This window comes from Pundamilia nyererei, unplaced genomic scaffold (assembly GCF_000239375.1).
Source record: "Pundamilia nyererei isolate P.nyererei 1_Seehausen unplaced genomic scaffold, PunNye1.0 scaffold00331, whole genome shotgun sequence".
Classification (NCBI taxonomy): domain Eukaryota; kingdom Metazoa; phylum Chordata; class Actinopteri; order Cichliformes; family Cichlidae; genus Pundamilia; species Pundamilia nyererei.
The window spans coordinates 150493-165213 of record NW_005187732.1 but is presented as its reverse complement, the minus strand read 5'-3'; the positions used below and the strand labels follow the sequence as shown (position 1 = coordinate 165213).

At 44.3% G+C, this 14721-nt stretch overlaps 1 protein-coding gene across 1 annotated transcript in view; it reads left to right on the top strand.

Moving 5' to 3' along the window:
• Window positions 1-13077, top strand: part of mark2b (MAP/microtubule affinity-regulating kinase 2b) — a 23780-nt gene extending 10703 nt beyond the window's left edge. The window contains exons 14-19 of the mRNA XM_013915613.1: window positions 1213-1359; window positions 4638-4904; window positions 7146-7172; window positions 10420-10458; window positions 11174-11280; window positions 12003-13077. Coding sequence (XP_013771067.1) covers window positions 1213-1359; window positions 4638-4904; window positions 7146-7172; window positions 10420-10458; window positions 11174-11280; window positions 12003-12352 — 937 coding nt within the window. The 3' untranslated portion in view covers window positions 12353-13077. The remainder of the gene's footprint in view (window positions 1-1212; window positions 1360-4637; window positions 4905-7145; window positions 7173-10419; window positions 10459-11173; window positions 11281-12002) is intronic.
• The last annotated feature ends 1644 nt before the right edge of the window (window positions 13078-14721 follow it).

Sequence of the window (14721 nt, the reverse complement as noted above, 5' to 3'; positions counted from 1 at the left end):
GGATTGTTTACATTTGAGGAGGTATGTGAAAGTGGTAAGTCAGGAACTGCAAGCTCTGATCTCCTACCCAGCTGGTTTACTGTAAGAAACTAAACTTGTTAACGTGTCATTGGCTGGAGTCTGCATTTTTGGCATGGCTATTTGCAAAGGAATCAGTTTGTTGTCAGAATTGACTTAATATAGCACATTTTGCTTCTATCAGTAGTATTTATTTTGAAAATGTAACGAAACAAATTTGTCTTAAAAGAGGCAACAGAGCACATTTATCCACTGACGGGGGAACTTAACAGGAAAAATATTGTTTGTTGTTTTACTGTGTACATAAAGGATGTCGAGCTTTCGAGTGTGTTTTTCGTTTTTCCCCAGTGATGTATACACGTAAGTGGCCGATCTCTGCTGAACGCTCTGTTCAGAGGTTTTGTCAGGCTGATGCCTTCTCGGTGCCAGTTTGACGTCTGTGTTGAACTCACAGATGCACGAGTGCAGGTGGTCAGAACGGACTTTGGGGCATTGCGCTAAAGATAGAAGCTACATTACACTAAAGCCTCGCGTTGTCATGGAGGGAAGATCTGGCAGATTTTATACCGAAATGAAGGCACGGATGGTTGTTTTATTTATCTCTTTAATTTATAGGCAAAACTTTGTTTTTACTGTGTTTATTGACTTTATCCACATAATTTGACTTTCTGCTGTGCTGTGTGTGAGAGATAAGAAGCTGGTCTCCTGTGCTCTGCCCTCTGTGTCACGTACATTTTTATATGTAAAGTTAAAGGGACAGGCAGCCTTTTGAATGAGGTTTCACAATGAAGCAATGTTCACAGCAACGCACTGGCCCTCCTCCTTTGTTCCTGTGTGTGTGTTTTCTGTCGCTCTTTGTTTCTACTTCCTCTGTTCTTCCTCTTGTGTCCTGTTTTCTCTGCTCTTCTCTCCCTCCTCCCATTCCCCCCCTCCCCCCTTACAGTGTATGATAAGTGCTGCTTCTAACCATACTCCACTTCACCTCCCTGCCCACCTACACACAAACCCCGCCCGGTGTGCTTGTGTTTTGTTTTTGTTTGTTTTTTTTGGGGTGGATGTTTGATTGTGTCTCTGTTTGGCGTGCCTGTCTTACTCACGTTTGTGGGTGTGTTTGCATATACGTGTGTGTGTGTGTGTGTGTGTGTTGGGCGGGGCACTCCTCCTCCTCCTCTTCCTCCCCGTCCTTCCTCTCAGCCTAAACACTCCGGGTTCCCGCGCCTCCACTGCCTCAGCCGCTGCCGTCCTCTCCTCCTCCTCCTCATCCTCGCGTCCCCGCCACCACAAGTCCCTGTCCTCCTCCAATCATCCATGCCCCTCTGACCTGCACGCACCACGGCCCAGGCAAGTCTCTCACACTCTTTTTGTCTTTCACACACACACACACACACACCTCTCTGCTCAGATCATCATCTTTCCTGCAATGGACACAAAAGAAAAAGAAGAGATGAAGATGGGATAAAGTGATTTATCCCAAGAAAGGTCCTCAGATTGTGTTACACCTGCTCATCTACGCTAAATGCAGAATTGATTAAAAGCTTCTAAAAATATGACTAAATGCAGCTGATTACAGGACCAAACATCACAAAACAGTAAAGTGTACAGTAATCAGAAAAAAATCCTCTTTTTCTTATGATGGATATCCTGCATAAAGCTTACGGTCACTGTATAACTTCATGGTAACAATTATTCCCCCCATGACGAAGCAGAACTGTGAAGAAACGTGCAGCAGCAAACACACTAAGTAACACTGCCATAAGTGAGGCTCTGCTGCTGCTATTCTTGCTGTGATATGCACTGTCTGCATGTATACATTCTCCACTATAACATCACCATAGTGAGATGGTCAACATTTCTAAGGCTTGCAATCATAGGCTCACCAGTTACTTAGCAACGGCCAGGAAGTACATCGCGGAGCTCAGAAAAGCTGCACAATTGTGGAGATGTTGACATAGCTCGTCTTTGGCCAGTCACTCACATTCAAAGCTCTCATCTATCAGTGGAGACATAACTGAGCAGGCAGGATTTGAGAACAAGATGAGCAGGTTCATTTTTTTTATTTTGATTTTTTTTAAGCTGTCCTGTACCTCGGACAGGCCAGAGCTGTTTTTCTACTTGTTTTTGTTTCCTCGCAGCATAAACCATCTGCAGACTAACAAGAATTATGTCTCTATTCTCAGAAGCCTTAATAGATTGCATAAGAATCTTGGTTTGATAATCTTACACCTATTTTCTCAGTCCGGCGTATGAAATAGAAAAGCTGAAGGAGCGGACAATCCCTGCGTTGTCATTTAGAGGAAGTAAAAGAATGTGCAGTTGCTCTGGGGAGAACCAGACAAATTACAGATGTAGCTGTGTTACTTTCTGTTTATGTGAAAACACCTTTGTTATCTGTTGCATGTCCTCTATAGGTATTTTCCCTTTGTCCCCGATTTGATATTATGGCACACATTGTGTTTGTTGATGAGGGTTTTCCCCGGCTGGTAGAAATGCTTTTCAGCTGTTTGTGGGAATTTATCCACCTTTAAGGTTTCCCAGCCTCAGTGTTTTGTTCCCAAAGGCTCTTTGAGGAAGATTTTCCCCTCATACAGTCTCCTTCTGATATGTGTAATCCTCCTTCAGTTATGAATTTGCCTGGGAAAACCCCATTTTCATCTATTAAGCATTAACTGTGCTCTGACATTGTTTCTGTGAGTCAGTGAAATGGAGTAATGACCCGAGGATCCTACTGGTCATATGTGTGTGAAATGCCTGCGTGTATTTGCCATCTGTGCGTTTGTCTGTATATGTTGCTCTGCTGGCTAGCTCCCCTGCTTCACAGTGTTTGTTTCACGGGCTACTTTAACATTTTTGGGCTTTAGTTCAGACAGCCGTGTCTCACAGAACAAGGTGGAAGGACTGCATGTGTCCCTCAGCTACCTTAACTTCAGTCTGCAGACCCTCCAGCCATTTTTGTGATAGCTTTCGACCCTTTTTTAAAACAAAAAAAAGACGACTGCTAAATGTCTGACTGATTCCACCCATGCACGTGTTAAGGTGGCCCTTTTTGGCTGTATGTGGTTTTGTCTGCTCTATGTTGAAGTCTTGTTCTGTTGCATGCGTCGTTCAGCAGTCAGCTTGGGCTGTTCAGAACCTGGTTGGGAACGCTGGAGAGAAGGTACCGCTTCAACACGTAGACTGTACCCTGAGTGATGATTAGGCACCTTGTTTTTTCCAGAACATAATCTGTACTCTTAACTCGCATCCATTCCTGTTTGATACATCTAGTCTGAAATCTTTCTGAGTGACGTGTTCATAACGGTACTGCCATAAAGCAGGTTGGTGCTGAAACGTATATAGGGTAGGTGCAGACTACAATATGACCCTGAACCACCTTAGAATAAGCCTTTTCTCCACTACTTCACTTAATGTGCAATGAGAAGGAAAATAGGTTGAAACCAATTAGAATTATTAACCAGTCTGATTAAGTTTATCATCTTCAACTAAAACACTGGATACTGGTCCCTACTAATCTGCCTCATCCAGCTTTTCTCTCCTTGAATTTGCATCTGTGTGTGTGTGTTGGATACCTACTGGACAGCATGATCACATCTACATCAAATTAAAGGACACCCTCGAGCTGTTTTTCGCTCGTCTCACTGGCGCTTTGAATGGAGCCCCTTCTTTGGTCTTTTTACTTGATTATGAAGCTGTCAGTGGGATTGTGCAGAACCGTTTGGTTTCTGTTGCACTTGAGAAACTGCATTTTTGATCAGCACCACCTGCTCTCATAAGAGCTCAGCAATCATTCGAGCTAGACTGTGATCATATCAGTTACTGGCAACAACTTTTAGCTGGTAGGCAACTGTTAAGATGGGTACCTGAAGCGTCCGAGCGGACTTGCTACATTGCCAATAAGTGTTCATTTTGTATTGCTGCTCTTCTGTGTTGGTGTTTATCTGTGTGTGTGTGTGTGTGTGTGCATGCACTTGTGCTTGTTTGTTGCCATCTGCTGCAGGCGTGCCGCAGCCACACACTGTCATGGAAGATGCACATCCCTACAAAGGAAATCCAGCCTTTTAGCTCAGTGACTGCAACCAGTCACTGAGCTAAAAGCGTTCTCGTGTGTGTCTGTGTGCGTGCATGTGCACGGGCCACTGACCTCATGTGGCTCTAAATACTGACTTGAGGGATTAGATGAAACACGACCTTGCGCTGAAGTTAACAGCACATCAGAAGGAGGTGATTTTTTTTAATCTTTAACTGTTGGACTAATTTTATGTTCCTGTCCCACACTCTTCTCCACTGCAATCCTCTCTCTTCATCCCTTTTCTCTCCTCCTGCATCACCTCCCACACTTCACTTTCGTCTCCTTCGTCCTTCTCTTTCCGCGTTTCCTTTATCTCCTCTCTTCTGTTGTCTCCTGTCCCATATCCATCACCATTCTTTTTCATTTTCACCTCCTCGTTCCCACCTCTTTACTTATCGCACCTTCAAACCTTTTCTTGCTCATAAAAAACGTTTCGCACTTCTTTCCTCCTCCTCATGACCACTTCTCCGCTGTCCTTCCTCTGTGTCGCCTTTTCTTTACCATCCTTCCTTCTCTTTTTCTCCTTCTTGTCTTTCCACCTTCTCTCCTGTAGTGCCCCGGCGCAGCGGGCACCCGGCGCCTCCCCTTCTGCCCACAACATCAGCAGCGCCGCCGTGTCAGACCGTACCAATTTCTCCAGAGGGGTGGGCATCCGCAGCACGTTCCACGCAGGTCAGCAGCGTAGTGCCCGGGACCAGCATGGCTCCGCCTACCCCGGCGGGCCTGCTTCTCCATCACTGTCGCATGGCAACAGCCAGGCCCGAAGAACACATGGCGCCACGGGGATTTTCAGCAAGTTCACATCCAAGTTTGTACGCAAGTGAGTAACGGGCGTAAGCCGCACACAAAAAGTAAACACTGGTTAGTTGATGTTTGATTCTGTAGCGTTAGAGAGGAAGGAAGGAAGGAAGTCGAAAAACCTGAAGTACAGGAGAGGACGTGTGGTAGAAGGAGGAAGCGTGGAGTTTGGTAAATGCAAAGCAGTTGTGATAACAGCTAGTCTCTTTATTATCCAGTTACCAGTGCAGTTTAAAGTCTATGAGGTTTCAGCTTGAACCAGAAAATGACTAAGTTTCCATTACAAGTCATTTTGATGTTCTCCGAGGAACATTGTACTCTGTGGCCGTATCATCACTGAGTACTTTTTTTAAAGGGGCTGGTCTCGTCTGTCACTAACCACGCGCTGATCTGTAACTGTGCTCAGAGCAGAAAGGGAGAGGAAGGGAACAGCTGTGCGTCCTCTATAATTTTGCTTGGAGCAGTGGTGACGGAGGAGTAATTTTGGTTGTGGTTCCAGTCTGGCCTAGTTTTCATCTCAGTCTTGTAGTGCAGGTTGCAGCAGTGAAGCCGCTGATCAGGGTACCTGATCGTAATAAAAGCCAGCACTGTTTATTTCGATATTTATAACTTTCTCTGGAAGTAAAGTGAACTTTTCCTGGCTGTCTAACTCTGCTGGGTAAATACAGGATACTGATTTTTACATTTGTCAAATAAATAAGCTTTAGTTTGAGGAGAATTCGATGTTGCTGATGTTAAAAAATGTTTAAGTAATCAAATAATGAGGCTAATGTGATCTAAAGTGTTGTTTTGATGGGTATTCACGCATGTTTCCTACTTTGGCATTTCCAGCAGCAGGTCTGCGTATGTGGACTTTGGACCTGACTCCAAATGAACTGCACTGTCAGTGTTTGTCATATAGGAAGAAGAATAGCATTCTGAGTAAATAATGCAGATTTTAGTGGATTTATTATTGGTTTTATTGGTCTTAGAAGATTTGTTGACTGACTCATTCCAGTGAACTACCATAAACCACATGAACACAGTTGATTTTAGATGCATGGCCTGCAGGTTGTTTTACACTCGGCAAAGTTGATCAAGATGTTACATTTAAGATATCATATACTTAATAAGAGGAGTTTTTAATGTAGCTACCTCACAGTGAGAACAAATGCTAGAATGAGAGGTGCTCAGGACAGGAAGTGAAAACCTCTGACAAAAGTGAGAAAAGTTCCAAGTGAGCAATGTGCCACAGCCACCATATAAGGTTTTTTTTGTTCTTTTATCCTGTGTGTGTGTGTGTGTGTGTGTGTGTGTGGAGAGAATATGTTTGCTTGTATTTTTAGTTTTTGTCTGCTTAAAAAATGATCATATGTGTAGCCTACGTGCATGGTGTAGAGTCTGTCTGTGTGTAGGGTACAGGCACAGCCACTCTCCAGGCCTCCCACTCAGAGATACTGTAGCTCCGTGGCGACAGTATCCATGGTTACACCGGAGATATCACTTTTCCCTCAACTATAAATACCGCTACTGGGGACACCTTGATACACATGCTCACACACACACAGACAGTTATGTGCCTGTAGCACAGCAGGCAGACAGATTGTGTTGCATTTGTACATTTTGACCAGTCTCTCTGTCTCTCTCGCGCGCACACACACACACACAGACACACACACACACACACACGGTAAATCTGTGTGTTTTGTTACCGTATCATATAAGCTCCCTGGTCTGGAGAGCGATGGTTTGTCTGTGTTAAAGGAGATAAAAGTTGTTGCTTAACGTCTGCTTTTCTTTTTGTCATTTGTACATGTGTGATTTGTGTTTTTTATAGCAGCCGTTCTCTCGCCTTCTCTCTTTCTTTTTAAAGTTTTATCACATTTGAACTTTTCACCTCACAAACGCTTCTTTTCAGGATCATCCCGGACATCTTTGTGTAAGGGAGGGGAGTGTGTTCAGAGAGAGCCCGTTAAATCCCTCTGAGGTGTTTTTGTTCACACATTCACACCAATAAAGGGTACATCTAAACACGTTCAGATTGCACGTCGACAGCAGTGCAGTAACTTCTTCTTTTTGTTGTTGTTGTTGTCCTTCTTCTCTTTGTGTTAACTGTGGTGTTGTTTGCCGTTTCAATCCCAAGTGAGTCTGGACTGATTTTTCTTTTTTCTGTTGAAGTTGGCTCCTCAGAGGGCAGCTTTGTCTTTTACAAGAACGTCATTGATATATGCGTTTTACACATACGTTTTTTTTCTCTTTCTTTATCCCTCTTTTGTTTTTGTAGAAATCTCTCGTTCAGGTTTCCGAGAAGGTAGGCAACATCCCCAACGTTAAATATAACCCCTTGATTTATATAAACACACGTCTCTTCTTTATATATATTTTACATATATATATGCATATATATATAAATACTTCCTCCCCTTTTGGTGTTTCGTGCAGCTTTTTGTTGAGATCTTCCTTTTGTGCCTTGAGCCTTTATCTTTTCACCTTTTTGTTGTTGTTTTTTTTGTTTCTCTGTGGTTTGGCCCCTTTGTTTTTTGAGCCTTCTGATTTTGAGTGCTGTGTTTTGGTCCATTTTCTTTCTCTTTTTAAAAATGTATTTCATTTTACTAACTCCCCTCCCTCACCCAGCCATCCACTCACTTAACTCACTCACTCCATCATCACGTGGCACATTAACACCTCACTCATCTTCCTCTTCGTCCCTCCATCGTCCCTCCCGCCCACCTCTACTTCATCCTCACCCCACATTTGTTTTCCAGTTAGATTGTGTGTGAGCTTGCATCTCCCTGTAGAGTCCCAGATTTAGGTCAAGCCTTAGTGACGAATCCATCATCAAACTGATCCATTCCCTCATTTAACCCGTTCATAGCTTGAGGTGCCAGTCATGTTGGTACTCTGGATCATAGTAAAATGTAAAACTAGTGAGGCAATACTAAAACGTGTCATGTCGCTGACCACGGTTTACAATAAATAACTCGGTGTAGAAATAACAGAAGCACAGCAATAGAACCAGTAGTCTCTTTAAAGTGTGGCTAACCATTACCCCAGCTAACCAAACCATCACCCATTTCACCTTCCTGCTTTCATTAGTTTGGCCTCCGTAACCTGAATTGCCTGAGCCACGCAGGCTAAAGGTGTCCTGTTGTTAGATCCCAGTGGGGAGGTAGCTTGGAATAAGTCAGCATACGGTTGTAGTTGTGGACGAAGTCGGAGAGGAGGAGGAGAGGGCCCAGGAGGGACGGGGCTGCACTATTTCCTGGAGGCTGCACTCTTTCCACTCATTCATTGCTCTGTTCTCACTGTAGCACTGGCTCTCTAACAGCAGCAGAAACACAAGTGGATGGCTTTGACCTACAGTGGCTGGAAAAGAAGCTGTTTTTTGTTTTTTAATGCTGTGAATATATAAACACAAATACATTTGTTTCACATGTACGCACACAGACACACTGAGCTCAGTGTGTCTGTGTGCGTACATTAAGATACAAACACACACCTTATTTCCATGTCCATCTACATATTTAGTCTAAATGAAAGACACGTGTTGACACATTTTACATTTCTGTATGTACACAACCAGACTGGACATGTCTCCTGATTAGTGTGTTGGATGATTTTAACCAGCAGGTCATAGAGTGGACCATTGCTCCACCTGCTGGCTTAAAGCTGTTACTTTATTATCACGGTGAAATTATTATAGCTGTGTTTTCTCTAAGCTGTTTAGTGACTCTAAAAATATTTCAAATTGAAAATGTAAGAGTAGAAAATGTCTAACTATAGGGTGAAATCTAAAGCCACTGCTAAACACATGACTAAATAGTAGTCACATATTTCCAGTGATTATCATACCTGTATGTTGGGACTGAGTAAGCTGTTTTTAAAATCAATGAATCATCTGATCAGTCTTTTGTTTTCCCTTCCACGAGAAAACAAAAGACTGATCACGGTCATGGTGTTCCTACTCCTCGAGCCATTTTGCATCCCTTCATATTAAGCTAAATGGCAATGGGATGCAAAATGGCACAATGACTTTACATTGTTACAGAATTCCTCATCTACAGTTTGTTTGGGGTCTCCCCACACCCCACGCTCCTCCTCGTCATTTCCACTGTGCTATATTTTTAACCATGGCTTCTTTTGCAGAAGGTATTTGACATGGTGTTTCTGGTCATTCTTTTTTTTCCCCCCATTTTCTTTTCAATAATGTAAAACAAGAGTTTTGTCTTTGTCCGAAACAAACTGAATTGCAAATCATGTGTTGAATTTTTTCCATGTTTGTGTCACTTTCCTGGCATCGTCTGCACGTGTTTGGCTGTTGTCTGTGTTTTTCTGTTTGTCGTCTGCTTTTCTTGCTTTAGTCTCGTTTGTGTGCGTTCGTTGTTGTTGTGGTTGTTTGCAGGTGTGAGAGAGGATGCGTGTGCATATGTCGAATGTTAGATGGGCTGCAAGTTCATGTGTTGTTTACAGGGAGTGTGTGTTCGTGTGTGTGTGAGAGAGAGAGAGGTAAACAGCTTTCGTGTAGATCAAGTGTTACTAATACAGGTTTTAACGCAGTGCTGGGATTATTAATGCTCCTAACCTCCTCCTAGCAACAGGACTCGCCCTCACCATGCCGACCATTCTCTTCCAAACCATTCCGTTTGGGATCTAAACAGTTCCACTTCATGATGTGTTCCTAACTTTCCATGTTTGTTGGATTCCACTCCACTCCAAAGTGTTACACCAGTTACCCCACCGTTCCATTCTGTGAAAGTCCGTGCTGTTCCATACTCTTCAAATTACCCCCTTTCTGGTCCACAGTGAGCCGTTCCATTTGTGTCTAGCTATTTCATTCGGACTCGCTTCATTCTTAATTTATTTCGACTCAAACATTTTCTCATCCATCCCAGAGCGAGTTGAACCAGTTCCTTAAATTCCACCTTATAACTTTGGGCGTTTTCTAGGTAGAGTTTTCTAACATTAAAACAGGTTGAACAAGTCCATAGTGACGCATTGAATCTTTTGTTGTCGTTGGGTTGTTGTTTTTTTTGTTTTTGTTAATTCCCTTTTATTTTTGGCGGCGGCAGATGGCTTCCCCTACATGAGCGAGGTTCTTCCACATGTTTCTTCCTGTTAAAAGGGAGTTTTTCCTTCCCACTGTCTGACTGTTGGGGATTTCTGTCTTATTGTAGGGTCTGTACCTTACATTATACAACTATTTATATTGGCAACTGCTGTTTTGATTTGGCGTTGTTTAGATAAGCTGAATTGAACTTGTTAAATTCCACTGAGTGGTGGTACTATGATAGTGTTTGCTCACAGTGGACTGGTATTACCTGGAACACCTGCAACAGCAATGCATTGTGGGCTGTGGAGTCCTTTTAGGCAGTTGGAGTGGAATTCAATATTTGGCACACACTTGAAGTGGTTGGCTTGGAAGGTTGAGGCAGGCATGGTGAGCGGCGTGACTGTGTTCAGCCAGCTGGTTTCCTGTCTGTGTACGAGCCCACTTGTTGCCATAAGCCCTTAAAAAAATATAAAGACTAAACTTGTGTTGATTTTTTTTTTTTTTCGAGGGGTCCATATGAGGGAGAGGGTGATGATGAGGGGAGCAGGTGAGATACAGAACAAACAAAAAAACTCCCACAAACCTCCCAGACGCTACCGAATCGCCTGCCAATCAGTAGAGTGGAAGAAATGAGTAGATGATCTGAGCTTGTTGTGAATGGTGGGGGCCGGGGTGAGGGGCGAGCTGTGGATGTGTAATTAGTTGGTGATGGTGGTAACGGTTTAACCAATCAGGGGATGGGAGATGAGAGGTGAATGGTAGCATCTTAGAGACTGAGAGTGATGGTGCGGAGGGTGATGCTGCATGGTGGTGCCTGTGTGTGAAGGGAAAATCAGAATCCAAGCGCCCCCGATGTGCGTTTGTGCGCTCGCACACCCGAAACGCAAACGCGCACTCGGGCCTGATCGACCCGCGTGCTGCCCGGCGAGTCGCGTGCACAAACGCACACAGGGGTGCTCAAATTTTTCTTTTTGTCTTCATTCATTTCCACAATCCTCATTATTTCCTTCCTCTGCATTCCTCCTCCTCCCACCTTTTTGTCTCTGCTCTTTAAATAATTCTGATTTCTCACACTTTTATCCTCATTTTCTCTCTTTGCTTATGCCCATCCTCCCTCCTTTTCCTGCCTTCTCCCCTTCCTTCCTTTTCTCCACCCCTCTTGCCCCTCCCCCATCTGTCCCTCTGGCCTCTCTTTTCCCTTTTATCTTTCCTCCTCTCTCGCACTATCTCCTCCTCCTCCACCCTCCCATCGCTCCACACAGGCCTGTGCTGACCAGTACTGTAGACAAGTCCGAGAAGACGTCCGGTGGTTTGTCCTCCTCTTCTAACAACGATGAGAACAACTCGTCTCCAGGTTCTGGAAACACTGGTGGGTTCATGACAATTTGACTCTTCTCAACTCAGTTTTGGTCATTTTATATGTGACAGATACACAACACAGCAATGGAGGACATCTAGGCGATAGTATACCAGGGTGGTGTTTTTTCTGCTGCCGCTTCCCTTTTTGCAAAGGTTCAAAAATGGCAGGTTTGATATTTCTGGAGGAGACAAGCTCATGACTCAGAGTGATGCCATTGAGTGGCCAATCGGCAGCATGCTCTCTGTTTACATCACATTTTCAGATCAACTCGGCTCGCTTGGAACCCTGATCGAGCAGGAACTAAAGTACCTGGTACCAGGTGCTACCACTTAATGGAAAACCCTAAAAACAGAGTCCAGACAAGCTGAGTAGGTACTCGTGGAAAAGGGCTATAAGAGAAACTCTACTTTTGGCCACTAGAGAGCGCTGTTGAGATCAGATATGGCAGACTCGATAAGTAGCTACATTTCCTGAAAATTGATCATCTCCAGGATTTTAAAGTTTCCTGATTCAGGCACACTAAATCCACCTCTGGTGCTGTTGAGGTCAGCATTTCTTTGTAGACAATCGTCTTAACCCTGGAGAACCCATGGGGTCAAATTTGACCCCATGGGTTCTCTAGAAAACCAATGGGGTTGGCTCTGACCCCATGGGTTCTCCAGGGTTAGTGAGGTTTTAAATTAGACGTTATTGCTTTCTCCTCTCACTGTTCTTCTTCTCCACTCCTCCAGGTGGCACTGGCACCCCTCCCGCCATCTCCAGCCAGAAGGACCCTGTCAAGCCGCGCTCGCTGCGCTTCACCTGGTCCATGAAGACCACGTCGTCCATGGAGCCCACGGAGATGATGCGCGAGATCCGCAAGGTGCTCGACTCCAACAGCTGCGAGTACGAGCTGCGCGAGCGCTACATGCTGCTGTGCATGTCCGGGAAACCGGCGCACGACGACTTCGTCCAGTGGGAAATGGAGGTGTGCAAGCTGCCGCGACTCTCCCTGAACGGCGTGCGCTTCAAGCGGATCTCGGGCACGTCCATCGCCTTCAAGAACATTGCCTCAAAGATCGCCAACGAGCTCAAACTGTGAGCGCAGAGGAGCAGCGAAGAAGAGGTGCAAGGGTGAAGGATGAGGGCGAGAGGAGTGATGATGCTGTAGGTTGGGTTAGGACGTAAGCTAAGGGGTGGGATCACTTTAAAAACGACACGATTGTTACGTCAGGTCTGACGTCGGGCTGCCAGTTCTGAGACTAGAAAACTTTTTTTTTTCCCTATAAGTTTTGTTCCATAAGTTCCCCGAGGCGCTCGGATTAGAGAACCGGAGCCGAATTCCTCTGAGTTGTGAAGAACTTACAGGCCGGTCTTCTTCTTCTCCACCCCCCTGTAGGGTGAGGGGTTTCTGTCACGTTCTACTTAGACGTTCCACTCTTCTGCATGTCCGATCTTCTTCTTCTCTGTTTTTTAGGAGGCACACTTTGACCACTCCTATCATTTCTTCCTGCTATTTATTCCGTTTTCTCTGCACGGTTCTGATGCCAGAACGGGACAGGGTGGGGTGGGGTGGGGTCAGGCGGGTGGATGGGAGATCAAAGCAAACAGAGGGATGCTGTGTGTGGGGGGGGATCTTTGCTCTGAATGATTGACAGAAAGTTCAGAATGGATCGTGGAGCCTTATTTTGCTGGAAAACTCAAAAGAAGTTTTACTCTGATTCTCCTCCAAACCTGAGTGGACTAGAGCCTGAGCCAGAACACACACAAACGCACACACACGGATTTTGGATGGACAAACTCTGCTGTTAAAGATTAAAGGACACCCCCCCCCCCCCCCACACACACACACACACACACACACACACACACACACACACACACACAGAGAAAAATCTAATCCATCCACCTCCCTCTTGCCCTCACACACTCTTCGCTGTCTCTTCCTCCGCCTTCAGACTGAAGTCAGCACAAGCACATCCATCTTCTCACCTTTTCACTCCCTTTCTCCCCCCATTATGTTTTTTTTTTAAATCTTTCACACAGTCACGTCCGAGGAGGTCAGTTGATCCTGCGGGCTGCAGCTTTGTAAGTCCGTACTTTTTGTTCTTTTTTTGTTTTTTTTTTAAACTGAATTTCTTTATTGGCTTTTAAAGAGTTGTGCACTGGAAAAAGATCAGCATCTTATTAGAGGGGAGGACTGATGATGATGGAATTTTTCTTTTCATTTTAAAGTTGCCTTTCTTTTGAAGAATCAAATCTGGGCGTTTGTTTTCATTGCCATTTGTCAGCACATAAACGCTCAGATGATTTCTGGTTTCCTGTGGTTTTCTTTGGTACCTCTTGGTTGGCATCACGCCTTCATATCCAGAATGTCAACCCAGTACCGACGCATTTATACGCCCCCCGCCCCAGCCCGGTGTTCCCAAAGAGCAGACACACAAGTCGTGGTTGTTGGTATGTGTGCGAGACTGTTGTAAGAGATCACTGGAAAAAAACTAAAAAGCAACAAAAACGATTAAGGACGACATTGACGAAGAATGGTGAATTATTTTCTTCTACTTTTGATTTGATAATATATTTTTGTGTCGTCGAGTTTGTACAGATTTGGGGCGCAGTGAAGGCTCACTGTCAGATCGCATCATCGCTGCCTTTTTTTAAAAAAAATTTTTGACTCCCCCCCCCCTCTCCCAAAGTATAAGCGCACCTTCAACACACGGACAAACCCAGCCCCCCTCCTCCTCTCCGGTGCAGGACATGTCGATGTATTTAATGATGTTGATGGTGGTGGTGTTGACGACTACTGCTCGTTCGTTTTTGGCCTTCTTTTATTTTATTTTAATTCGTTTTCTTTTTTTTATATAAAGGACTCGTTGGTCCAGAGTAGTTTGGAGCAGAGAGAGGAAAAAGGAAGACAAAAAAAAAGCAGGAAAGACTTCTCAGAGCACACGTTCACTCTCGAAACCACAAGCAGAAGAAGTCACTTCCTTTAACTCGTTTTCTCGTTGCGTTTGATGCTCCGGTTTTGTCAGTGCCGAAAAAGAAACCACACACACAGAGAGACACACACACACGCACGGACAGACGCAGGGGTCGGAGTAAGGCTGGTGCCCGTCAGCTGGTTGTACCTAACTGAACACTTTTCCTTCTTTCTCTCACAATGACACACTGTCGTTTTATTTTTTTATTTTAATTTTATTCTTTTAGTTCTTTCAGTTTTTAATACATCAGATTTTCCTTTTAAAACGTTGATCATTGTATTAAGGTGCTGGGTATTGGATTCTAATTATTCTGGCTGTTGCTGTTATATTATCTCTTTCAGGGTTGATTTTATTTGACATTATTTCGTTTTACATTGCTGTAATTTACATTGATTTAAATGTGTTTTGAGCGAACTGTAACTGTAGTGGTGGGTTTTTTGGGGGGTTGGGAGGGGGTGATCAACTCCTGAAAAATGTATTATTTGTTTTG